This window comes from Tauraco erythrolophus, chromosome 2 (assembly GCF_009769465.1).
Source record: "Tauraco erythrolophus isolate bTauEry1 chromosome 2, bTauEry1.pri, whole genome shotgun sequence".
Classification (NCBI taxonomy): domain Eukaryota; kingdom Metazoa; phylum Chordata; class Aves; order Musophagiformes; family Musophagidae; genus Tauraco; species Tauraco erythrolophus.
Window position 1 is genome coordinate 14,907,207 of NC_141466.1, and position 26,776 is coordinate 14,933,982.

The 26,776-nt window shown below is 40.4% G+C and overlaps 1 protein-coding gene across 1 annotated transcript in view; it reads left to right on the forward strand.

Moving 5' to 3' along the window:
- The window catches only part of MAN1A1 (mannosidase alpha class 1A member 1), a 167,491-nt gene extending 154,290 nt beyond the window's left edge, over positions 1-13,201 (forward strand). The window contains exons 9-12 of the mRNA XM_086632109.1: positions 4,258-4,477; positions 5,286-5,458; positions 11,470-11,585; positions 12,855-13,201. Of these exons, the coding sequence (XP_086488235.1) occupies positions 4,258-4,477; positions 5,286-5,458; positions 11,470-11,585; positions 12,855-12,981 (636 nt within the window). The 3' untranslated portion in view covers positions 12,982-13,201. The remainder of the gene's footprint in view (positions 1-4,257; positions 4,478-5,285; positions 5,459-11,469; positions 11,586-12,854) is intronic.
- Positions 13,202-26,776: the final 13,575 nt, after the last annotated feature.

The window sequence follows — 26,776 nt, forward strand, 5'->3', positions numbered from 1 at the left end:
AACAGTTTGTCTAGCTCAGACCAACAATGGCCCATGAAGAAACTTCTCAGATTTAGTTGAAGCTCTTGACAGCCTCACTGAAAGCTCCCCGGCAGTGGCTTTGTGAGCTCTGCTGGTGCGCCCCCCAGTACCACAAAAAGAAGCTACCAGAGCCTTCTGGGAAGAGGCGCTCCTCTGCTTTTCATGCTTTACGAAAGCTGTTTGGGTAAGGTCAGTTCGCTTAACTCATGTAGCTTCTGCAAACTACTACTTCATAAGCATATAACTTCCAATGAAATTTAGGCTTTACAAAGGTACAGTATTTGTTATTTTGTCTTCCAGAGTAAGAGTTTGTTGAGTGCTGATGGGCTGGCATGTTCAGCACACTTAGGCTTACGGCTTCTGAAGGTTATTTGTACATATCGAAGCTTATTTGGATTTCATGTCTGGGTAGAAATGATTAGTTACCTAGCATGCTGTTAATAAAGGTATATGCATCAGTGTAAGTATTACTATCTAGCCCTCAGACACCCATGATTGTACAAAGTATGACAAGGTAATTTGAGAGTCTGTAACATATCAAATAACTACCTAATAAAAATAGCTTTAAATAGGACACATAATAAAAATAACTCTTAATAGGCATATCTGCTAGTTCTTAAAAGGACTCATTTATAAAACCAAGTTGGTTTGCTTTACTGAACATGAATAATTAATCTGGAAATATATTTTTATTTTTGTGACATCCCTTAGCATCAATTAACATCGATTTATTAGTTTCTTAACACCAGTTTATTAGAATAATTTTAAAATTTCCCAAGTTGAAGTCATCATTTTTCATCTTTGAACTTGAATCTTGAGCCAAAAGAGAGGAAAAAAAACTCTGAAAGACTAATTGATATCGCAAAATCCGTTTCATATTACAAGAATCAACTCTCATCTAGTTACTATAGTTCTAAAAAGTTTATGATTACTGTTATTTCTGTCAGGTACAGTAGTACTTTGTTGTCTTTCATTAATTCTTTACTAAAAGAATTGCAACATAGGTTGTCATGGTTTGATGTGGAGGGGGGGGTGGTTCTGGTGGCAGGAGAGGGGTTTTGCTCCCTGTGACCTCCCCGGTTTTGGATCCGGGTTAGGCTTAGTTCTGGCCACCAGATCAGACTGCCATCCCCCTCGGGGTTGAGCCAATAGGGCGCCTCTGCGAATTGCCCTATTTAAGTCGGGACAAAGGAACCGGAAAAGGTGCTTTGCCCAGGATCGAGCAGAGAAGGGAGGAGGGCACTGCCCCCGCTCCCTGGCTCCCGGCTGGGCGGCTGCCTGCGTCGGGCCGGCGCCGCCCACGGAGAATGGAGGCAGCGGAGCCAGCTGGGGAACTCGGGGGCACCCCACTCTCGGGGTGCCCACTGGGCTGAGTTCACCCAGAGAGGGCTGAGATCTGAGAGAAACAGCCGCATCGACAGCAGGTCAGTGAGGATGGAGCGGGAGGAGGTGTGCCGGAGCCGAGTTTCCCCTGCGGCTGATGGTGAGATAGCAGGCGGCCCCCTGCAACCAGGACGGCCTCGGTGGAGCAGAGACCCACTCGCAGCCCGTGGGGAGAAGATGCCTGAGCCTGAGGATGGTCGTGTTGGGGTGCACGACAAGGCAGAGAGGCATCTGGAGTCTGCGTGACGACCCACGCCGGAGCGAGTGGCTGCAGCTCCCTAAGTACCCGAGACTGTGGTAAAGCCCACACTGGAGCAATCTGTGGGGAAGGATTGTTTCCAGTGGGCTGGACTCACGCTGGAGAAGTTTGTGGATTTTTTCCTTGTGGGTAGGGGATCCATTGGAGCAGGGGAAAAGGGTGTAAGGACTCCTTCTCCTTTAAGAAAGAAGCAGCAGTAACAGCACGGAATGAACTGACCTGCACTCCCCCAGTCCCTGCCCGCTGTGCTGCTGGGGGGAGGAGGTAGAGCCGGGAGGAAAAGGAAAGAGGGGGGGGAAGGTGTCGGTTTTAAGATCTGGTTTTGTTTCTTTCTGTCCTCTCGAATAATTGGTTTTTGTTTCCCTTTGTCCTTCTAAGTAATCATTAATAAACTGTTTTGCTTTGAGAAAGCCCTGTCTGTTTTGCCCAGGACCATGGTTGGTGGGTGCTCCCTCTGTTATTGTCTCAACCCTCAGTCCCTTTGGGTTTTTTTCTCTCCTCTCTACTTTACTGGAGAAGAGAGACTGTGTGAGTTTTAGTTGCTGGATCAGCCTAAAACCACGACATAGGTAAATTTAGTCATCAATCTATTTTTATATTTGTTTATTTTTTAAATAAATTCAGACTCAACATCTAAGTGACCAGTAGAATTATCAACTATTGCCAGAATTGTTGATTTGGTGAGATGGGGATACCATGCTGAAAAGTTTAATGAAATATATTTTTCATTTCTGAACTCAGTTTTAGGTAGCTTATTTTTTAGAATGCCTAAGCAGTCTGAAAGCTATTTCCTTCAAAATTGTTGTGTGTTTTTGTTTAATAAAAATGCAAACAGAACTCTGAAGTGTTCTGGAAGTTTCCAATTATTTATCTTTCATAAATTTTGCCCGTTTACGCATTAATACATTTTGTAGCACGTTCTTTGAACCCTATTCTGTCAATTCTTTAATTATGAATTCAAATATTTTATACCCACGTGAGCACAAAAGACATGTTTTAAAGAACATGATTTTTTTAAAAAGTACCTGGACATTCCTCTACTGGTTTCCTAATCTGACATAAAAGCTTTTTTGTGTGCACATGGAATACACAACTACCAATTGGCTTGACACGACTCACAACTCAGCCTCTGTAATTCTTGCATCTTCCACAGTGGAGTCTGTGGTTTGGATGCTTAAGAAAACTGTTTTCCCACCTTTCCCCTTTCATATTTAATTCCTCTTTTTATAAGTTAAATTATGCAGAGCTTGTTTAAAAGTACAGCAATTTTCTTTATTTACTGCTTCTTTAAAATTTAGGTATGCTTTTCAGTAGGTACTAGTGCTAAAAACATAAAATCAGGGAGGAAAGAAAGGGATGGAGGAGTTTTCTGAGCCAATAATGGGTCTGGAGGTGGGCAGAAAACGTCCTTACTAAGTGCTTTGCACTAATACTAGTGGAAAACAAAGTGTAGTTTTCGGTGAGACGTTCTTGGCACAAAAAGCTACTTAGTAAGTAAAACTTGTACAATTATTCTGCTGATGCTTCTAGTTTAGAGAAGATTTTTCATGCTTATAAAAACAACCTTTACAGGTGTTTAAATGGGAAGAAATAATTACAATCAATACCTTCTCTTTATAACACTTTCTTTTAATCCTGTCTTTTTTGTTAATAGTTCTCTGCATTGGTATTTTATTCCTTTTTTTTCTCTTGTATAATGCATGTTGAGTACGGTTTCTGGGTGTTACGACTTCAATAGAATAAACGAGAGTACTGCTGGATAACTGAATATATGATAGCGTTGTTCATCTCCTCCCTATTACCCTTTTAAGAGTAAACAGCTTGCTTTCTGCGTGGACTTCTAATTAATGCATTCTTCTGAATCTCCTCTGTTGTTCTAATTCTGTTCTAATTCTGTTCCTTTCATAAGGGAACGTTGTTTTCCTGGATTTCATAATCATTGACCGTACGTTGCAAACAGCACCAACTACTAATTCTCTAGGAGATTTGTATGATTTTATTCTGTCTAGGTTTTTTTCCAGACCCTACTTTGACAGATAACTACAGAGGAATTCAGTCTGGGAGGAAAAATTCATTGGACTTAGGGAATGCCATGTAGACTCAGAGGCCTAACATCATTCAGTGCACTCACTGAGTCAGGTGTTTTGAATATGGGTTATGTCTGCATAGAATTGACATGTAATCATATCAATAACCACATCCTTGAAGTCAGAATTACAATGGGAAGTATGGAAGCTGAAGTGATGGCTAATCACCATTAAAAGTGAAATCATCTGAAATTGCTCAAAGTAGAAAGGGAAAGAAATAAAGAATTTTAAAATTTAATTTTATTTTTTATGCCTTTTCAATATTTTTAGAAAACTTACTGCATTAATTGCCCAAAGTTGTAGCAAAATTAATCATCATTACTGATATATGCTAATCTGGGTTGTTTTGGCTGCACTTTGAGGTTATGCTAGCTCATATTATCGATTTTACTTTATATACAAAGGCAATATGGAGAAAAAACAACCAACATACAAGACAGCTTTGTCTTTGTCCTTCGTGCTTTACCAAATGGTACCAAAGGGATTGAAATCATGTACTTTTTGCAGGCCGTAGAGACCCACCTCATTCGCAAATCAAGCGGGGGGCTGACATACATCGCGGAGTGGAAGGGTGGACTGCTCGAACACAAGATGGGACATCTCACTTGTTTTGCTGGAGGCATGTTTGCTCTTGGAGCAGACGGAGCACCTGATGACAAGACGGGCCATCACATCGAGCTGGGTGCTGAAATCGCAAGGACTTGCCACGAATCCTATGATCGTACAAGTAAGTACAGTATTGCAGAGTTTAGTTTCACGGTTTGACTTTGTGAAGGGAGCCATCGGTATTTTTGCATAATTTTGCTTGAATGAAAGTTGTACGACAGTGAGAACTCTTCATCCTTTCTGAGCTGCTTTGCTCTAAGAGTATCTCTAAGAATGGCTGCGCTCAGTTATAAATAATTCCTGTGCACCTGAATCATATTTACTCACTCTAGTAATTAACATGACAGCTTTTTTTTCACTTTGCTGATTTCTGTATAGCCAAATACAATAAGAGAGGGAGCCTGTTAATTTATGCATCAGTATAGCTATTAGACATGTTTTATGCACAAAAAAATATTTTATTCTCAGTTCTGTTGATACAATGCTGCAAACAATAGAATTGCACAAAGAAAGTGGATTTCTGTGCAGGAAATTTCTCTGGATTCTTTCATCTTCTTATAAAGATAACCCTGGCAGCATTTCAGGTCCCAGAGTGTATTTTCCAGTTTGATATAGAAAAGTTAATATCCTCATCTTGTAAGCAAAATTTCATATGTTGCTAGTTATATGAAGTCTTCCAGAACGCAAATGTTAGCATCACTGTTCAAACTGGAACTGCTGCTTTAGGCATTGATGAAGAACACCTCTCTTCTACTCTGAATTATTTACAAAATATTAAAACTAGGAGGTGCTGCAGTATCTTTCAGAAATCATATACCTTTTGGGTAATGTGGCTTTGTGCCACATGAAAGGATAGTTGATTTGGGAGGTTATATAATTTAAACCTTTTTTAATGCCTTTATTTTAGCATGTGTTTTTATATTGGCTAGGCATGAAACTGGGACCAGAAGCCTTCAGATTTGATGGTGGTGTTGAGGCCATTGCTACAAGACAAAATGAAAAATATTACATCCTACGACCAGAAGTTATAGAGACCTACATGTACATGTGGCGACTCACTCATGACCCAAAGTACAGGCAGTGGGGATGGGAAGCTGTAGAGGTAATGTTCTATTGGACTTTTTTTTTTATTAAATCCTAATATCTCATTAAGTGAGCTATTGAAAAATATTTGGGTATTGTTTAGCAGTTGGAGAGTAAATATTTATTTTAAATCAGTGATATCAACTCAAATTTCCAGAGATTTATTTACTTAATAGATGAACTAAGATCATTTTCACAAAACCAAATACTGCTGGTATTGTATATTAGAAAAATACTTTGTGATTTCTCCTTAAATACTTCACAGACCAGGGTCATATTTGGATGTACTGCTCACAAGATGTTGAGTGATCATCACAAGATGATGGCCCCTTCTTGAACTGAGGGGCCCAGAACTGGACACAATATTCCCCATGCGGCCTCACCAGGGCAGAGTAGAGGGGGAGGAGACCCTCTCTTGACCTACTAACCACACCCCTTCTAATACACCCCAGGATGCCATTGGCCTTCTTGGCCACAAGGGCACCTTGCTGGCTCATGGTCGTCCTGCTGTCCACCAGGACCCCCAGGTCCCTTTCCCCTGTGCTGTTCCCCAGCAGTTCAGTCCCCAACTTGTACTGGTACCTGGGCTTGTTCTTACCCAGATGCAAGACTCTACACTTGCCCTTGTTGTATTTCATTCAATTTCTCCCCGCCCAACTCTCCAGCCTGTCCAGGTCTCTCTGAATGGCAGCACAGCCTTCTGGTGTGTCAGCCACTCCTCCCAGTTTAGTGCCATCAGCAAACTTGCTGACCATGCACTCTATTCCCTCATCCAAATCATCAATGAATATGTTGAACAATACAGGTCCGAGTACCGACCCAGTACAGAAGGTTGCTCTACACTAAGGAAAGAACATGTAGACTTGTGTCATGCAATTTGTCATACACAAGGGACATTACTAGAGACCTGTTACTGGGTTATGACTCCATATACCTGGCTGCAACATGACACCCACCAGTTACCTGGCTCCCTCAACAGCAACCAAGATCTGTTACTGTATTCATTGTTCACTGTGTGAGGTACCGAACACATCTCAAATGTTGTGCAAATGTTGTTGAGTGTTGTGAAAAAGCAGTGTTTCATGTTTGGTAATTAGATATTCTTGAAGAATGAAATTTATGGTAAAATCTGCTTTCCATAAAAGAATAGCTTCTAGCATTAACTATGCTTCTACTCTGCAACTCCTCCTCCTTTGAATATTCACAGTAATTCCATATCTGCAGTCAACACTGGATTCAGCTAGGTAGGCTGATTTATTTAGGACATTTTATTTGCCTCCCTCAGGTATTGGCTTTTATCGGCCCTGAAACAATATGCTTCTGAGTTAATGATTCCAAAGCAATTTATTTTTTTAAAAAACTTCTAATTTAGAGTGCTGTTCCCTTACTTTCTTCTTCACTAACACCACCCAAAGGCACACATTTTACTACTGGAATCTTCCCAGGCAGATTATAATTGGAATATTTACAATGGCTATTTATGGAAGTCATCCCACCAGGCTTCAGCAATGCCAAGTGTTCCTTCTCCAGGAGATGTTTTTCGTAACTCATTGTTGCTGCCCACACTGATAACATTGTTATAAACAATTGAAATGTTTTCATTATTATTATTCTTTACCCTGTTGGTTCAGTTTGTTTGTGTTTATTTCAAGTTTGTACACTCATTTACCTTCTTAGTGCTCCCCATGTGCTCCTTGTTTAACATTCTTGTGGTTACTCTCATCTGGCTCTACCATGGATTAGAGCCCATGTGTGGGAGATGCAGCTGGTCCCATGCTGTACCAGCCCATTCCACTGTCCTAATGTGCAGTCGCGTGTTTCACAAAAACAGATCTAACAGCTTCACAGAAGTTATACAGTGAGTTGTAGGTTTCAAATATTCTTTTCTTTTTTTTCCTCTTCTTCCTTGATATTTGTAGCCTGTACTGCTCCACCTGATACTGTATTTTTTTTGTTCCAGCATGTGTCATGACAGCTTACCACAACTATTTCCTCAATTCTACTCCCTCTTGCTCCTGAGAGCACATCAGTCCACCCTTTTGTTTTTGGGGAAGTCCCTGACTGCTGACTACCGTTGGTTTAATTACCAAAAACAGTTGCACAAAGAGGAAGCTGAGATCGAAACAAGAAAAAAGGGCAACAATCAGACCATTTGTTGTTGCCCAAAAAAGTTGTTCTTCAGGTGTTTCATGTCCATTTTCAACTCATGACACTGGCAATAAGAACTCATTATGTTTGTTTCCCAGTGCCCTTGTAGTAGAAAAGGAGGCTGTACTGTAGGTCATGACTTCTAAACTTTCCAGCAAGTCTATTAATTCTTCTCTAACTTTTGCAGACTAAAAAACATGCTCTAGCCTCTCCATTTTTTTCTCTAGAATCTTGCTTTGCTGCTTTAATTTGAGTCCAAAATAATTCTGTATGTACTTCAGCAGTTGGAGAAAATGCAGTTATGACCAACAGCAATATCCGTCATTACTGAGTCAGAAAGGTTTTATCAGCTTAGCTCTTGAAAGTCTCCCTTTCTGCATTATAAATGCAGCACATATTTTGAATTCATAGCACTTCTTTTGTTTTTTCCCTTTATGATACTTTGAGAGTGTCAGTCAGCCAGTTTTCACTCAGCTTGATGTTTTCCATTGCTCTAGCACAACTGATCTCAGCCACCCTCATTTTCTGAGAACTACTAATTTAAAATGTGTTTGATTGTTTCTTCCCGCCCACCACTACCCCACTGTCGATGTGAACATCTGTACTCTGAAACTGCAGGTACGGGCACAAAAGGCCACTACTGCCAGTTAAAGGAGACAACCAAGAGCCTTTTTATTGTACTGAAGCTGCAGGTGAATGTCCTGTTCCTTTAATTAAGTGGAAAGTAGCTTCGAGGGGTAAGATACTTCACATTTGCATCAAGTAGATACCACCAGATGGCTAACATGGAGCAAATTAACCTCTTAGTTTCCGTTATAGCAGACTGTTCAGGTGCCTGTATGGTATCTCCCTACAATGATCTCATAAAGAAGGCTCTAACTACATGTTAGAGCACATAAACCGCAAATGCAATTTGCTTTTACTTTACCTCACCCTGTTTAGCATGCAGATGTTTCCTTGAATAATATCCTTATCCTTCAAGTTCTCCTTCTGCTGTGCCTTGGAAAACATAATCTTGTGTTTGACATTGAAAATCCAGACACAGATTCAGCATTTTGAATTCATTGCAGGTTGAAATAGATGAGAGGGAAGAAGTAACAGTCAGGGGAAATTACTTGTTTAAACTTAAGTATATTTGTCACTTAGTAAAAGTGTCCAGGAAAATTAAAGAACCTGAAGACACGTAAGAAAAGACAAATAGGCCTGTTATATTTTAAAGGATCTCTCCTGGAGAAAAATCCCTTTTAAATATACAATAGGCAGCTTACTCTCCAGTGAAAACCTTGGAGAGCCTGACATGCAAGCTAAATACATGCAGATAGCTACAGGGACTCCAGCAAAAACAAGGACATTTAGGATATCTACTCACAGCAAAACACGGATCTTGAACAGCCTTTAGAGCAGGTGGAGGTGATGGATACCTCCATAATTAGTAATGACTTTTAGTCTCATCTCTCATCAGAAAATACTTATTCTGCCTGTTTGCTTCTTTTAGACATATCTTCTGCCTTTTCACAGCTTTTTCCATATGTGGTTTGAAATGCAGCATCTTTCCCTAAATAAAATCTATGCATCCTGTAATCACTTCTGTGATAGTTCCAATAACTTCAGAAATGGAGGAACTAGTTGTCTTCCATCTCTCTTTCGGGGGTTTGATAAAGCTCCAGGTATTTCTGCCTGAAAGTTGTTGCTCCAAGACCTGTCTCCACAGCAAGCACCATGTTTCAGATCGTAAAATGGTTTGGGCTAGAAGGGACCTTAAAGATCATCTAGTTTCAACTTCCCTGCCTCTTCTCCAGGCTGAACAGCCCCAACTCTCTCAGCCTGTCTTCATAGCAGAGGTGCTCCAGCCCTCAAATCATCTTCGTGGCCCTCCTCTGGACTCGTTCCAGCAGCTCCATGTCCTTCTTATGTTGGGGACTCCAGAGCTGAACACAGTATTCCAGGTGGGGTCTCACGAGAGCAGAGTAGAGAGGCAGAATCACTTCCCTCAACCTGCTGGTCACGCTTCTGTTGATGCAGCCCAGGATACGGTTGGCTTTCTGGGCTGCCAGCGCACATTGTCGATTCATGTTGAGCTTCTCATCAACCAACACCCCCAAGTCCTTCTCCTCAGAGCTGCTCTCAATCCATTCTCCATCCAGCCTGTACTTGTGCTTGGGATTGCCCTGACCCACATGCAGGACCTTGCACTTGGCCTTGTTGAACTTCATGAGGTTTGCACAGGCCCACCTCTCAAGCCTGTCCAGGTCCCTTTGGATGGCATCCCTTCCCTCCAGCGTGTCCACAACACCACACAACTTGGTGTCATCTGCAAACTTGCTGAGGGTGCACTCGATCCCACTCTCCACGTCGCTGACAAAGATGTTCGGCCTCAATACCAAGCCCTGAGGAACGCCACTCGTCACTGTTCTCCACTTTGACATTGAGCCGTTGACCGCAACTCTTTGAGTGTGACCATCCAGCCAATTCCTTATCCACTGAGTGGTCTGTCTGTCAAATCCAAGTCTCTCCAATTATAGAGACTAGGATGTTGTATGGGACAGTGTCAAACGCTTTGGACAAGTCCAGGTAGATGACATCAGTTGCTCTTCCCTTATCCAACAAGGCTGTAACCGCTTAGTAGAAGACCACCAAATTTGTGGTACACACAAAGTAGTGTGGTCCTGAGTAAATGTAGTAATCCATCATGCTTACCATCATTTTCATTGTGAGAAGTTACTTAGGGCTAAAGAGCATTTTCTGGATTTGTTTTTGAATGACGAGTTGGTTTAAATATAATCATCTTGGATTCTCTTCATTCCTTTACTATACTGCTTGGTACCAGAGTGTTATTATAAAACAGAATAAGAAAAATGAAGAGACTAAGAATACTTTCAACCTTGTTCAATAGGTCAAATATAAAGGAAAAAGATGAATGAATATTTTTAAACAAAGCAATGATAAGAGAACTGACATTCAAATGAAGTATTGGATAGCAGTCTATTTAAAGAAATTATAGCTCGTATATAGGTACCACTTTTCTAATGCAAACACCTGTCTAAAGTAAAGAAAAGCAGCAAAGTTTATGAAATAGTATAACCGTATACACCTTCTACACTTCCAGCACCAGGTACATGGCTTTTGCCCTTCTCCATACACCCTTCATCTGGTGGTTTTTCTCCTTCAAAATTAACTGATCATGTAGAACATTTCTGTGGGCAGAAAAGAAATTATATTTTTAGGTGTTAAATAGGAATCAATCATCTGCTTTCCACCTTTTAACTGAATACACGGTTTGGAAACTAGTTAGAGAAAATCATGTTCTTATCCTTATATCTAAAACATGTTGCATTAAGTCCAGCCACGTACTAGCTTTCCGTCTACTCCTGTGTAACAAAGGTTTTTCAGAAAGGTATCACAGAAAAATAGTACCTACTGCAGAAAAGAAATTCAGTCACAGCCCAGTATCAGAGGTTTCCCATTGAAAAAATGAAATAATTGCAAAGAGAAACCAAATGACTTACATTGAAAGTGGAGAGTTGCCTTTCCTTTTTCGAGCTACTTCCAGGAGGTAAGGAAAAGACTGGTCTTTATCATGGCATTCAATTATATCACAATAATTTTTAAGCACTAAAATATGACCAAGAAAGGTATACGTGACACGAATTCTGAAGGCTGATAGACAAGCCTATGAGAGAGAGGCTACTGTCATTCCTATTAAAATGTGTCTTTTAAAAAAGCATTTTCTATCAAGAGCTTTATCTAGTTTTCATCTCTTCATCAAAACATTTGTGACAATTGGTTTTTTGGCTAGTTTTATTGTCAAACAAACAAAAACTGACAGATGATTCATTTTGTTAATCCCGCTGTCTTTTTTTTTTTTTTTCACCCTCTCTTCAGGCACTGGAAAAACATTGCAGAGTAGACGGTGGCTACTCAGGCATTAGAGATGTTTATAACAATCATGAAAGCCATGATGATGTGCAGCAAAGTTTCTTCCTTTCAGAGACGCTCAAGTAAGTTAAGAAAGTTGACTTTCATTAATACAAAGTAGTTCTGTGTATCATCTTTATAGATGTATTTGTCATTAGTGCCCTTGACATTCATGTAACAAAATCTGACTGAAATACTGGAGCTTTTTTTAGGTGACAGGAAGACATATTGCCTTTTTTTTTTTCCTTCTATATCAGTAAACTAAATTCTATGACTTCTGGAAATTATCTGTACTTCTGACGAAGGTACTTGATGGTCTTTGTTAAGAAATTACATCTCCTGGCATTGATAGGATCTAATTATATAGGCCAACACTAGTGAAGCAAATTGACTAGACAGAGGACTTACCAGACTTGTATTGCATACTTTTCATTTTAAAACTACAGAAAAAGAAAAAAGAAGTCAACTTGCGTGGTAAGCTTGCATGTCCTCTTAAGAGGAAAACCAAAAGTTTTCATTATCAATCACCATTTCCTAAGTTTTTAATGAAACAAAGGAAGTTTTGTCTTGGTGTCTTTAAGATAGTGCGCTGCTTCTACTATTACCTTTTAAATTGGCCTATCAGAATTACACTAAGAAAGGTCTTCAGGGAAGGATGGTGATTGAGAAAAAATAAAATCTCATTTGCTAAGCAGACTTCAGTAATCATGCTACAGTAGCTACCACTTTGACGATAAATGACAATAAATAAAATGTTGGATTTGTTTATTGCTTACCGCAGGGTTTAATAGACCTTGTCTTAGTAAATGGCTACCCAAGCTCCTGGTGTAGTGATAGTTTTCTCTAAAAATCCTAAGCCAGAAGTTGTTCTCAGAAGTAAAACAGGATTGGACTACAATATTTTCATTCCCACACTTCAACATATATGGACATTCAGGAGGAAAAAAATTACTGGTTGTATATTATCAGTACAATATGTAATAAAATTACCAAGGATGAAATGGAAATGAAGTGAACTGTTGCTTAACCTTGATAGCCTGAACTTCTTTGTCCTCTATCAGGACAGAGGTGTTCTTTTGTTGGTCTCGTGTTGCTATTGTCTTCAAGTCCTATCTGAGTTGAGTAGCTCCAAAGTTGGCCTCCTGTTGCTATTGTCCTCAAGTCCCATCTGAGTTGAGTAGCTCCAAAGTTTTGTGCTAATCATTGTGATGCTGGGACTTGCTGTTTTGTGTTTGGCCAGCTGTTTTCCTTGCTACATTCATCTAGGGAAATCAGGTACTTATGTTTGCCTGAAAACTATTGTAGTTTCACTTCCCTGATGTGGCCACGTTTCCTGCTTTTTTTCTTGCCAGGTACTTGTATTTGCTGTTTTCTGAAGATGATCTTCTTCCATTCGAACACTGGGTCTTCAACACAGAGGCTCATCCTCTCCCTGTTCTTCACAAAGACGATGGGAATAAAGAAGAAAACCAGAAATAGATGAAGATTAAGTTATACTTTGTTTAATTCCTTATGTTTCTTGCCAGGACTTGGGCACATGATTTGGTTTTAAATTGCTGAGTTAAATTTTTAAACCAAGTGTTTTGCAGTCTGTTTTCTTTAACAGTATTTATGAAGGGACCCAACTGATTATGATAGAACTTCATTCCTCTTATCCAGCTGAACCACTTCTTAGAAGAGAAATAGGATATTTCTCCAGATTTTGTTAGGCTGCAGTGTCATCTTGGCCAAAAGAAAAGAGGGTCTGCATGTTATTTGTTTCCTGTTATGCTTTTAATTTGACTGCAAAATTCTTTTCTCCTCTGTGAGGAGATGTCTGCTTTAAGCTGTAATATTTTGCCATGTTGCAAAAAGCCATATTGAATTAAGTATAAAGAGCTTTTTTTTTGTTGTTGTTCTATGTTAATTTGTTTTGTGTGTCATCCAAGACAAATCTTGTGACTGTGACAGCCTCTTCTTATGCGGGTCTATCATTACTTGGTAAAGTATCTATGTATTTTATTGTCAATGAAGTCTACATAGAAATATTTTCATCTCATGCAGACATGACTCTGAAACTGCAGTATACATTGATGTTAGACTAAAGTACTTTCTGTGGATTTAGCACATTAGTTACCAGACCTTAGTTTTTCAGGTTTTGATTAGAATATTGTAATAGAATAAATTGTTTTCTCCCTTTTCTAAGTGGTGTTACTCTCATGTCTTTAGTCAGGCTACTATGGAGTAAAATAAGATAGTAATTTCTTAATAAGAAAAGGGAGTCTTACCTTCTTCATGTATTTAGTCCAGTAGCTTTCATTTGGTTGGATGGTAAACAGACAAAAAAATATTGGATGACATTTTCCTGGAAGCTGAGAATTATACCAGAGACAATTTGTTTGGTTTTCTGAGACTTTCTCAAACATTCAGATAGGTTCAGACTTCTCACAAGACTTTGATAGTTTATTATCACAAAGCAATTTAATGTACCTACATGAATAAAACTGGGTGTTCAGATGCCTTGAAGAAAACTTGTCTCCTTAAAAGAAGATAATCAGCTGGAAGTTATCCAGCATAGAACTAAAAGAAAGTTTTAAAGTTTTAAGAACTAAACTAAAAGCTTCTGAAAGCACTGAGTCTGTCTTCTCCAAGTGACAGAAATGCAGTGCTTAAAAATATTCCCTAGATTAGCGGCCTGGCTTACTAAGAAGGGTAACAGCTTTGCCAAAAATGTTTTACTTTGTGGCATCACCAAAGGGGAAAAAAATTGAGGCACAATTAAGTCCTGTTTCTACTTAAGTGTGGTTTGGAGTGGTTTACATGATTATTTAGTCTACCTATGTTTTCATTTAGTGACAGGATGACTTTTATACATTTTGCCTAGGGTATAACACCTGGCTTCCCATTCTGAGAAAGCACATTATTCGCAGATTGGACTGCAGCAAACAAATATGGTTCTGAACATCAATTGTCTTTAGAGGTATTTAGTAAGATAGCTCACATGTCCAGCATAGCTAATCACAGCTGAGGAAGCACATTTGTTTGTTTAGGCATTACAGAGTACATTTTTTCTGCACTGATAGAGGTCTGCGATGTAGGTTTTCTTAGGCAGAAGCCAAAAGCAAAGATAACGGATTACATTTTTATAGAGAGCAGCTGGAGGCTGACCCGTAAACTGGACCCTCTGGAGTCTGTAAAGACAGCACTGCCTCTCTGCTTCCCCTGCAGGCAGAGAAGAGGGCATGTGCCACATGAGCTGCCAAAGACTTTTATGTAGGGGGCAAGGCAAGAGGATCTTCAGTGATGCTGATCCCTCCATCGCAGACCTGGCAGAGTTCTACATGGAATTTAATAGGGGTAACCTGCTGAGCATGGCAACCCAGCACCGGGAGAAAGTATACAAATGTGTGTGCATCTGCCTCAGATAAAGCCTGCTTACATGGAAACAGCACATTGGCTCAAGACTTTTTGCTTTACTGCTTTTCTTTTATTATTATTTCCTTTTTTAAGGTATGGATTCCCTCATGTCACAGTAACAGTTTTCTGAAACTGAATGAGCAAGGATGAAGTCTTGGCTCCCCTCTGTTGAAAAGCAGAACTCCTGCTGATTTTGATACTCTAGAATTTGTATCTTTGGAGGACTATAATATTTCATTGTATTTCTTCAGAAGCAGTATTTATAAGGGAGCTTCCCCACCCCCTGCCTCCCCAACTACCACAGAGAAATTATAGCTGGGAGTTAAAAAAAAAAAAAAAATCTCTTCCCTCTTTAACCAAAAAGTAGTAAGGTAACCAAAGACTTTTGTCTTAGTTATCTTTATTGGGTCATCTGCTGCTGCCTATGACATGGTTTTGCACGTGCTGCTACAGGCCTCATACCAGTTAAGTAACTACAATAGCTCAGATAAAAACAGTCTTTGAGAAATGTGTTTTGCAAGCCTCTTTTCACATGGTTTTCTTAAACACAATAGGCTTCCCCTAGGTGTGTCTAGTGATCTTGCCTTTACTTAACAAGCGGAAGAGAAACAGTGGAGAACAAGCTAGCTCTTCTCCATGTTTCAAAAAGCAGGCTACAAACACACCACTCTTGTATGCATTGTGTCCTATATAAGCATCATGACTGTTTCCTTCTAATACAGACATTTAGTATGAATATCTTTTAGTTTGGGAGTTGACAATGATTTGAAAGAGCACAAATTTGATGTGACTGGTATTGGTATTCAGGTTGTATGTACAAACTGCACTATACTGTACTTTTTGTAAACTAATGTAAGTAGACAAGAAGATTGTACAACGTGTAGATCTGCCAACTGTAAGGAAAAACAACTTTTCACAAACTGAGAATATATTTATTTTTCTTCTTTTTTCTTTTCTTTTTTTTAAATGACCCCAAAACACCAAAGTTACAGCAATCATTTTGAAAGAGTCAGTACTTACCACTGCTGGTTAGATTGCTGAGATAATGTGCATTTTATTTCCCGTTCATTTAACTAGGTGCATGGAAGTGGCTCGGGATGGTCACTTCGTGTTCCTAGTCATTCACAGAGCAGAAGAAATTGCTTTATTTTTTTTTGAGGGGGGGGAGGGAGGGAGAAGGGGGCATTATATTTGCATAAACACACTGCCTGTGGAAAAATGCTTTTTCCATTTCTTTGTAGCATAATAATGCATTTAAATCTGCATCTGTTAAGTCCTAAGAGGTAAATCACTTTAAATGGCACCCACGTTGTTTCATGGGGAAAAAAAAATATTTTGATTGTTTGTGAGATAAGTATTGCATATGTGTTGGTTGTACACAGATTTTTGCAATGCCCAATGGCTCACTGTTTCTATGGTGACTTCATCATACATATTATTCATTTTCCATCATGCATTTAAATTGCTTTTGATTTGTACATAGTCCATAGCCTTTTCATCTTTATAAAAACTGAAATTATGGAATACATACTAGATCAAGATGCTTAATTTTTAAGAACTTATATTTGTAAAAATTTCTCTATTGTGAATAAAGTCTTTTAATATATCTGTTCAACTTGTTATAATTTTTTCTAAGTGTCTTGCAGAAGTACCTACAGGAATCTGCTGCATAGTCTGGTTTGGCTGCTACACTCATGAATTTTTGTCAGCAGATTGGTTTGATACAGATTAGTACTCTCTGTACTTGTTAAGATACTGTTGTTAATTCACGCTAGTCAGTGTATAGAATTGCTACCACAAAAATGAATTTCTAGAAATTTTTGTCAATAAAAGTCATGCTACCAAATGTATTTTGGTAGAAAAGCAAGCTTACTAATGAAAAGCAGGAAGCTGGGAAGTCAGAGGTGGCAGACTGAGTATAGTGAAGGTCAGTCACTCCAATTCATGTTCTGCACAATACAAACAGGCTTCAGCTAAATGCCATTTAGGAGCAAACACTGGAGCGGAGATGACAAGGCTGTCACAGTGCCCAGCATTACATGATCATGTAATGAAACACTATCGTTAGTCCATGCTCCAGAGGAGAAAGGAACAGTTGTCATAGGAACTGTGACTACATTTTGTGTCAGAAGGGCGTGTTGGTAAGATCTCCCATCTAAATATGAAATAACAGCTACACCTCATAGATAACCTTGTTTTGTCTGTTTAGTAGGAAGCCTCATCTGAAGAGGACAGTGAAATAAACTGCTGTGATTTTACAGAACAGTCTCAGTAGAATAAATTTCTGTCAAAGGACTTACTCATTAGACCTGCTTAAGTAATTTTCGAGGGTAGATCTTAGATGTGGCGTCTCATTTTTCCAGCATAGTTGCGGGCGCGCAGCTCTGCAGTGCAATCCTTGGGGTAGGCAGCAGGCAGTCCCCTCCTGTGGCTGGCTCCAGGACCACACAAGTTGCTACTCAGCAAGTTAAACATGAGCTAATGCAAGCCTTAGCGCAGATCGTCGTTCACAAGAGATGTAAATACTAACCTCGGTTAGAATTTCAACTGATTCGGTCTCTTAATTGGATGCTTGATGTGGGTTGTTTCCTGCAGGGGAAAAAAGAACTAGGACTAAGTTAACAATTAGTCAAGACAAACAGGATTTGCCCCGCTGTCTGCATTGCTTTGTGGCCTTGCTGTAGCACAAGAGTAACTCAGCACTCATATGACAGCATCTGCTATGGAAACAGTCCTTCATCTGATCCCCCTTAATCTTGGGATTAGTCTGTCCTGGTTGATCTCAAACACAGGAGGAAAGGTTATGCATCAGAAAGCCATCTGCCAAACCCAGGAAACGGTCCCCGAGACTCAGAGTTCCTCTCTGAATTCTGCAAGAGAGGTAAAACACAAGAGTTTTGCTCTCACCTGGTTTTATGCATTTGTACATGCACAAAGTGGCGGATGGAGCAAGTCACATAGCTGCAGAATCCAGTCAGAGCCCAGCAGGCTGTGGGCATTCAACAGGACCTCAATAGCCAGCGGTTTGACCTTCATTTCTCAGGTATCTGCTCCTCTATCTGCACCAGCTCTCACTCACCCTGTAACTAAAATCACCATCATCAACCTTCCCCTTGGATGCCCCGCTCTAAAACTTTCCACATGCTCTCCAAACCTTCTGTGCACACTTTGTGGGTGATTTATGGAAGGTTGTTTGCCTTTCACCATTTCCATACTAACATTCTATGAGATGTTAAAGACCCCTCTCAGTATTTTATCCCTTCATTTCAATTGTGCGTTGCTTTCACACCAACAATCACAGTAGCACAGGGCTACTATTAGTCTTGAGCACCTCGAGTTAGAATAAAAAGAATAAAATTGTCAGTATGACTTTATTATACTGTTACATCTGCCAAGTAGCATCACCCTAGAACAAGGACACTTGATAGTACTCCAGAAGCTCAGAGAGGTGTTGTAGTTGGCAGGGGAGGGGGTGCACATTGCCAAGAAGCATGCAGGGAAAGAGGATTTTGGCATGGCACAAGATTTAGGGGATGTTTAGAGGAGGCACGAAAGGTGGGCAGGCAAGGGATATTGGTGATTTCCCAAGGATGGGAAAACAGAGGATGAGTGCTGAGTATGTCTGTGCTGATCTGTGTCCCTGGCCATGTATATATACATACATGTGTTCTGTATGGGTCTGTCTGTGTGTGTATGTGCCTGTGGGAATACATGCTAAGTCCCACTCCTGGCTGGACCTGGGGCACGGAGCTGTGGCAGCCTCACTGCTGCGGAGCCGCTAGATTCAGCTGCCCCAACATGACATGGACCAGCAGCTATGGATAAGGATTGCACTTTCGGAGTGCAAGGTGGTAGGCAGCTGTGTAGCTGGTTGACCTGAGCTGATTTGAACTTAGTTTACACGGTCAAAGTTTTTCAGCTTTCTTGCACTGCTGTAAGAGCTCCCAATTGTGATCCTGCTGCTCCAACCCAACAGTTCAGGTATTGTAATCCATCTTTTATCTCTAGCTGGAAGCTACCACTAACCTCTACCTGCTAAATACTTGCTATTTAATAACCAGCACGTTCCCTCTCAAACAACTTTTTATTTTGATGCTTGTTCCTTGAGGAACCCCGGTTGTGTGAAACATTTCTGTGCTTCAGTCCTGCTTTTCTCAATCCAGCTCTTTACGCTTGCTACTGGGGGCACCTCTGCTTCCCTCTGCTCCGAGTACCTCAGGTCTCCCGGCCCATCTCAAAGGTGGAAACTGTTCTCACAGAGATACAGTCTCAGAGCTTGCTCCTCCGCTGCTGCTTAAATCTTGCAATTCACAGTTTCTTGCTCCTAGCATGTTAAATCCCCTGACTCCAAAAAACTCAGAATCAAAAGTAGGCTCATAACCTTCTGCTTTCACGTTTGCTATGTCGAATTGTATATTCAACCCCATGGGAAAAATTGTTGCAATGTACTGTGAAGAGCTGTATCTGTAATCTTCATACCAGTCCCTCAATTTGCAATTTAAAATATTACAATGATCTATTTCAAAAGCAAAGCACAAAGGGGGGACGAAGTAAGGGATGAGCAAAACTACATCAAATGCTGTATTTACAAGAGGTTTCATTATAGTTTGATTATCTTTTAGCTACAGCTAAATGTTCAGCCACAGTTGCTTTCTATTCCATTTGCTTCTGGGTTTGATATAATTTCCAGCTCCTCTTCTACATATTTCAAATGCTTTTCCTCAGACATTTGCATTTAGCCTTCTAGTGCTAACAACTAGCTGTAAGTGCTGCATGTTTAAAAAACAAAAACAAACAACTAAAAAAACACCACCAAACAAACAAAAAAAAAACCCACCACTGCAGAACTTTATGCTATTTTAAATATTGAGCTACAATTCCATGGTACATAAGTAAGCAGAAACAGAACTACTCTAAAAACATATTTTTCGTGTGCAGTTCCAATCATTACAGTTCATGTAACACTTTCTAATCCACCGCTTGCACAAGAGTTTTGGGATTCATCTCAGCCCTCCTTGAAGACACCACTCAGAGCTAACAAGGGTGGCAGCAGTGAATTAATCCCACAACACCCCACAACCATTCTGGGCCGGAGCTGACAAACACCAGAGCGCCGGAGAAACCCAGGGAAAGCAAAACATAATGGTTCAAAACACCACAAAAAGAGCCTAACATCCAGATGCATTTACTCTGCTGTTCCCTGGGAAGACAGAGAAAAAAGACTCAAACATGACCGCACAGTCCTGCTGCCCACCCTCATGCCACTGCAGAGTGACATGCCGGTGGCTGGGTGCTGCAGACCTGCTCCTTTGGGTGTGCCGCAATGGAGCCTCTGGTGGTGGCCCAAGAGCATCTGCTCCCAGCCCCTTGCTTGTGATCCAGTTGACTCTAATTACTTAGATTTTTAACCCAGAATAACACAACAAAGAGAGGTTTTAACCACTTCTGAGCCCTCCCTGACACATTTAAGGCTGTGGCACCTTCTAATCAATGAGTGGTTTCTACTCTGTCCAGAGTGAACTGAAACTTACTGAGACATATAAAACAAGTTGTAGGGAAAAAATCCCCCATTCACTGCTACGTGAATGGATGAAAACTAAGGGTAGAGGTAAATAGGGGAGTAGATTTGCTAATTGTGAAGCAAACATAGTTCTTTGTAAATGCACCAATTTCAATGAACCTCTTGGTTACAGAAGATTTTTTCTAACCACCACTGTCATCTACTAACCAGAAATGCCACCAGACAGCCAAAGGCTCAGGTACTCACTCAGGCAGTGAAGGATGCAGGTTGAATGTATGATCCGTTACAAAGAGCCTTGAACTTTATCCTATGGGGTCAGACACCTTCTCAGTCCCACTGCGATTCCCACCGATGTATCAGAACAGGACTCAGCAACAGCAGCAAGGCCTTTGGAAGCACTCAGCTGCAACAAAGCCAGGGATTGCTCACAGCATCTCAGCCAAGAAACACTACAGAGATGTGTGCTGCCAGCACGATATGGGAAGGAGGGTTATTGTAATGGCTCGACTCCTCATCTAGTCCAGTCATTTCTGCAGAAACTCTACAGCCCAAAAAATTGTTATTTTGTTTCAGTATTTTAACATTAAGCAGCACACTGCTAAGGAGTAGCTTTCGAACTTGCTTTTTCCATGTTTTTCCACTGCTAGTTATGGTATAGAACCAACTCTCACCACCACCGTGATCCCTGTGTTTGGGAGAGACCACACAGACTAGAAGTGAGCATGAACAAATCCAAACTTGCCTAAGAGCTAACAAAATCTGCCTCATAGCAGTCAACTGCACCAAGGACTTGTGATAAAATACTCACTGTTAATCAGCCACCACCCATGGAAGCTGGGAACAGAGCTATCCCCTCTCCACAGTGCCAACTCCCTTCCTCATGTCTGAGAGTGCAGAAAAGCACAAGAGTGAAATTCCTAAAAGCAAGAGCAGTGGCTTCTCATGGTACAGCATGGGTGCTGCTCAGACAGCCCAGGAAACTAATTTTGGTGACTTTGCCCCAGTGCAACCCATGCCAGCAAAAGATCGAAAAGCAGAGGAGGAGGAGGAGGAGACTTAGCAGGCTGAGAGAGCAGAAACTTAAAAGAAAGATGCTAGAAAAACCTGAGAGTCTTTAAAGAAAAAGAAACTTGTTATTTCCTCCTTTTCTCATGAAGCACCTTTCTACTCTAAGTGTCGCTGCATGAATACAGAGAGATAGAAAACTAATTAAAAGACACATTTATGGTCCAATGAGATGGAGACAGAAAAAGGGTGTTTATCATCTTATTGATCACCTCTTTTCTGACACCCACAGATGCAAACAAGAGGGAGAAGATAAGCCAGGACCTACATAATGAGCAATTACCTGGGAGGTGTCCCCGGGGGTCTCCCGGCAAGACCAGCTCAGAGCAAGACAAGAGTGCCTCTCACAATTTCTGCAAGGGCCCTCAGCTGCTACCAGAACCATTTCCACCCTGAGAGCTCTAGAGAAAATAAGTTTACAAATGAAGCCTGTTGGTGTTGCACCCACATTTAGAGCCCTGAAAGACTACATTAAATTACAAGAAATTGAGGCTATAGAGAAAAATAATCCTGTTTTTCAATTTGCTGTTCTTGTCTCATGCTTATGTCTGACTGAATAACCAATGAAGTATTCTTTGACTTTTTTTCCTTGGATCCAAAATTGAATACATCTGTCCAGTAAAAAACCCTAATCATTTCTCAATAAAAAAGAAAAAGTAAGGTGCATGTAGGCTTTATTAGTGTTTTATACAAAGATATATTTATAGATATAAACAATCTTTATAACTATCCCTTCTGTGGTAGGATTTGATAGACTCTAACACAGGTCTCAGTATCTAATTCTCATTTCTCTCTTTTCCAAGGCAAAGAGGAGGAAGAAACAGCCTCACACTGAAGTGTATGAACATTTTCCGACTAGAGAATTAACTGGCTGCTCACAGTCACAACTAGTTTGGGGTACTAAATCTTCTGTCTTTATACCCGTACTATCACCAAGGTGGGCTAACTGGGGAAAATTTCTTACACTGGTGAGCATTTTTCTTTCTAAAAATAACTTACACAGCAAGAAAACCAGCTCCATTTAAGTTGATGGCAAATCTCTCGTTTATTTTAGTGAAGTCAATTTTTCACTTGGAGAAAACAATTTCACAGAATTTTACATGGAGATTTATGAAGCAGATACAGCCTAAGGAACACTCAAAGAAAAGGCAGCATAGGTGCTCTGTCTCCTCTTTTTTTTTTTTTTTTTTAAATATCCTATGGATGATCTATTTTTCAAATGTGGTTATTTCAGACAATAAACACTATGTCTAGATTTATTTTCTCTGAGCAAACTATCTATTGTCTTCTCATTCCAAGCTATGTTGTACCTAGTGAAAACAAATCGGTGACTTTGATTCAGCTGATGTTTGGCTTATTTAAAGTGTGCATGTCTTAACATGAGCAGCTTCAACAAAATTTGAAGCTTGCTTTTCTCTGTTGCTCTCAAATGTTTTAATATATCACATCCCTGGCTCTTTTTCTCTCCCTCTCCCAACACTGGTTGCCAACACACATAAAGCTGAATCTCCACCTTTCATAATTTGCATGCAAAATCCTGCAGCCTCTTTCCATTTCTCAGCGAAAATTTAACAGCCAGCCACAGCAGTGAGTTCCCGTTTTGTGAGACTCCATTAATTTTATAAAATATGCTGCAGAACACTTACAAGCATGCCATAAATATTATATACTAAAATAAAAGTACACTTGTCAATATAAAAGACCATTTTGAGATGCATTATTAATAATAGCCATTTATACTCTATAATGGCATAAAGGCAGAGCAAGTTATACAGACACATTCTCTTCCTGAAAATTTTTACAATAAAAGATAAGATAAATGTAAGTCACTAGGCAATTATTCAAATAAGAAAAGGGCATAGGGAGATCAGTGGTGAAAAGAACAAGGCAAAATGAGTGGCTGAAACCATTGGGTTGAAAGGAAGGTGATGAAGAGACAATGGCATGACTTTTACAAGCAGAAGCCACTAAACCAAGCAAGGTCAACTGTGATAATGATGAAATACTTGAGAATGGAGGAGGAGGTGGCAGCAGAGATAACGGGTGTGTCTCCCACACAAACCCAAACTGTACACTTCAAAACAGTCATCTTCAGACAGGCTAAGAATTGAATTATGGTGAAAATGGCACTGCAGTCACAGAGATGCCTTCTCCTTTTCAGGTCTGAGATGTGCAGAGGAGACTTGCCAGGCAGGGCAGCTAAAGCATGTCTGCTCTGCGTCTGTGGGGGCACTGACTTTGGAAACATAACATTGAGTCAATCATTGAAAACATAATCTGCTAACTACAATGAGGAAATAAAAATAAAAATCATTACCCTGACATGAACCTGCATAGCAGTCTGGCCTTCTGTCCTCTCACGACTCCAAAATCCCCCTCCATCCTCCCAGTATGTCCACGAGCTCTGTGAGCCTCCACAGCACAAGCAGGTGCTGGTAGCACAAAAGGACCCAGCTGCCAGGAAACATTGAAAATAATTGCGTGTAGCTTTCCTTCCCTGACTTATTAAAGCACAGAAGGTGTTACATCCACTTTTTGTCTTACTCTGTGTTAAAACAATACAAGAAAAACAAAACCTATGAGTTGATCATTTTTTCCCCTGTTGTAGAGACAGCAGTCACAGGTTGTTGGTTGCTCATCAACACGAACATCACTCAGCAGTTTCTACTGATCACTCTGACTCTCTGTGTAGCCTGCATAGCTCTGTGTAGCCCATACACCTCGCAGCCCACTTGAACCCCTTACCAGACTTGCCCTTTTGCCAGGAGGTAGGTATCTATAGACTTCCTTCAAGTCAATCTCCTAGAGATGCACACAGACCTTTCAAAAGTTAGGACAGACAGAGATATCCCTGAGCTCATACAGCTCTTTCCTGTCTGCCCAGACTTTGAGCATTCGTACAGCTTCCTAAATTTGAACAGGCTTTTTAAATCCTGGTGGTAAATCACAGCCCAGGCTGCAAAGCGCTAGGATTAGTACTCAGTCTAGTGCGATCACTGCAGACTTCAGCGAGTCCCAGGCCAAAGCTGTTTGTAGTGTTTAGTGATGAGCCCCAAAACTGTTGTAAACAACATTGTTCACAGATTTACAGCATGATGAGCTGATTAAAAGCACAAAAACAGTGTGTATGGTAGTACAGCCACAGTAGCGCCTTCAGAGTGATTTAGGGGAACATTTTAAAAGAGATACAAGTCATCTTACTGTCTCCAGTTAGCAGCAATAATGTGTAAATAATTCATTAAGAAAGGGCAGCCTGCACATCTTCATCACTCAGAAGAACCAGAAAGCCCACAAAAATTAAACCAGAAACATGATCATTACATTAATTACTGATAACGTGAAGTTTAGCAACTTCATTTTAGTCTATAATATCCCAGCTTCAAAAAGACTGATAGCAAAGACTTCTTATAAACCAAAATGCCAGTAGAAATAAGACAGTCTCATTTATTAGCATTCTTAAGAGTCTAAAAATGCTAAAAGCAACCTGGTTCAGCAGAAAATAGACATTTTGGGGTTTTAATCCATTCACACCACTAAGCAAACATTGTTTTGCACTGTGGAACCAATGAATTTTTGATAGTCCCACAGATTCTTATGAAGTATACTCTTGAACTTTCGAAAACAAGAGGCCATGTCAGAGCCAATCCAACTTACCCTCAAACTTCCTCTTCTCTCTCTGTCCTACCTTCAAAAATAAAACACACACCACAACAATATCTGTTGTCTTTTTCCTTCACTGTGAGGAAAACAATTGCTCCAAAGCTAATTTATGCAAAATTTTTAGCTCATTTCATGCATTTTTTAGCATCCCCCTCATCCTGGCTGAGTCCCTCTCTCATTTCAGGCCATCTCTAAACCTTGAGAGGGAGCTGCCGTTCAGCCCACACCACAGACCAGCCCTGACCATCCTTTAACTTGGGGACTTTCACAACATTTTCACTAGTAACAAGAGGAATTATTTCTTGCATAGTTTTCCTGTCTCCTTTTTACTCTTTGTTTTCAACAGGGAAGTCCTGGGAAAGAACTTCTCAGGCACAATTCATTTGTGCCTTCAGTCCAGGTTATTTGTCCAAGGAGGTAGGTTTCTTAGAAGATCTTACACTTCATCATCTGAGTCTCATAATGCCCAGTCCCACAGGCCCTAATCTTTTTATCTTACTATTATATATCTTTAAAACCAAAGGATATTTGCTTTTCTTTCAGGATTACATTCCACTCTCTCTGTCCCCAGGAAAGATGTGAAGGCTGAAATACACTTACAGAACAAATTTATCAGCCACAGGAGCAGAAAAGAGAAGGGGAAAAACTTACTCAAACATGGCAAAAGATCAGCACCACGCTGGAGTCTCCTATTTTCTGGTGCTTCAAATGGGGAGAACAAAACCCTCTACAAAGGATCCAAGAATTAGGTCTGTCTTTACAGAGGGGAGCATGCACACCAGGCACACAAAATGAGTCACCCAAGGTTACAGAACCCGGCAGTCAAACCCCCTCAGCACAGCTGCCAATTCTCAACACTCCACTTTCCAGCCGCTGAACGATATTCTTCCTCCCACCCCCATGTAAGACATGAGGCAATTTTACTTTTATGAGACTAAATTGCCTCTATTCATCTCCTGTCACGGTAAATGAGTTACTAGTGAACTCTCTCATTTCTCAAAATTTTATTCACAAAGTCTTGTCTTTATAATTCCATTTACCTGTATGTGAAGAAATATACGCTGTTTATACAAGCATGAATAAATCGGGTATGATTTCCTTCGCATTAAGTTGCTGTTTCTTTTACTGCAGGGGAAGAGATAAGCATGAGTAGTAAAAGGAAAAAAAAAGAAAAAAATTATAAGTGCAGAGATTATAGCTAATATGCCTTAAACAGGAAAAAGTATTCCCAGTTTCAGGAGGCAGACTCAAAGAGACATCACTGTGAAGTAACAGCCACAGCACAGGTCAAGGGAGCCGGCTCAGGATGGTGCCTGCATCCTCCCTTCGCTTTCCTTCAAGGGAAGAAGGAAAAGCCATACACCACACAGATTGCTCCACAAGCAGTTGTGTGCAATCAGGAGTCTGCAACATAAGAGTGTAAGAATCATAGAATGGTTGGGATTGAAAGGCACCTTAAAGATCACCTAGCTCCAACCCCTCACCTTCCCCTCATCAGGTTGCTTAAAGCCTCATCCAGCCTGGCCTTGAGCACTTCCAGGGATGGGGCATTCACAACTTCTCTGGGCAACCTGTTCCAGTGCCTCACCACCCTCATTGGAAAAAAGTTCTTCCTTATATGTAATCTAAATC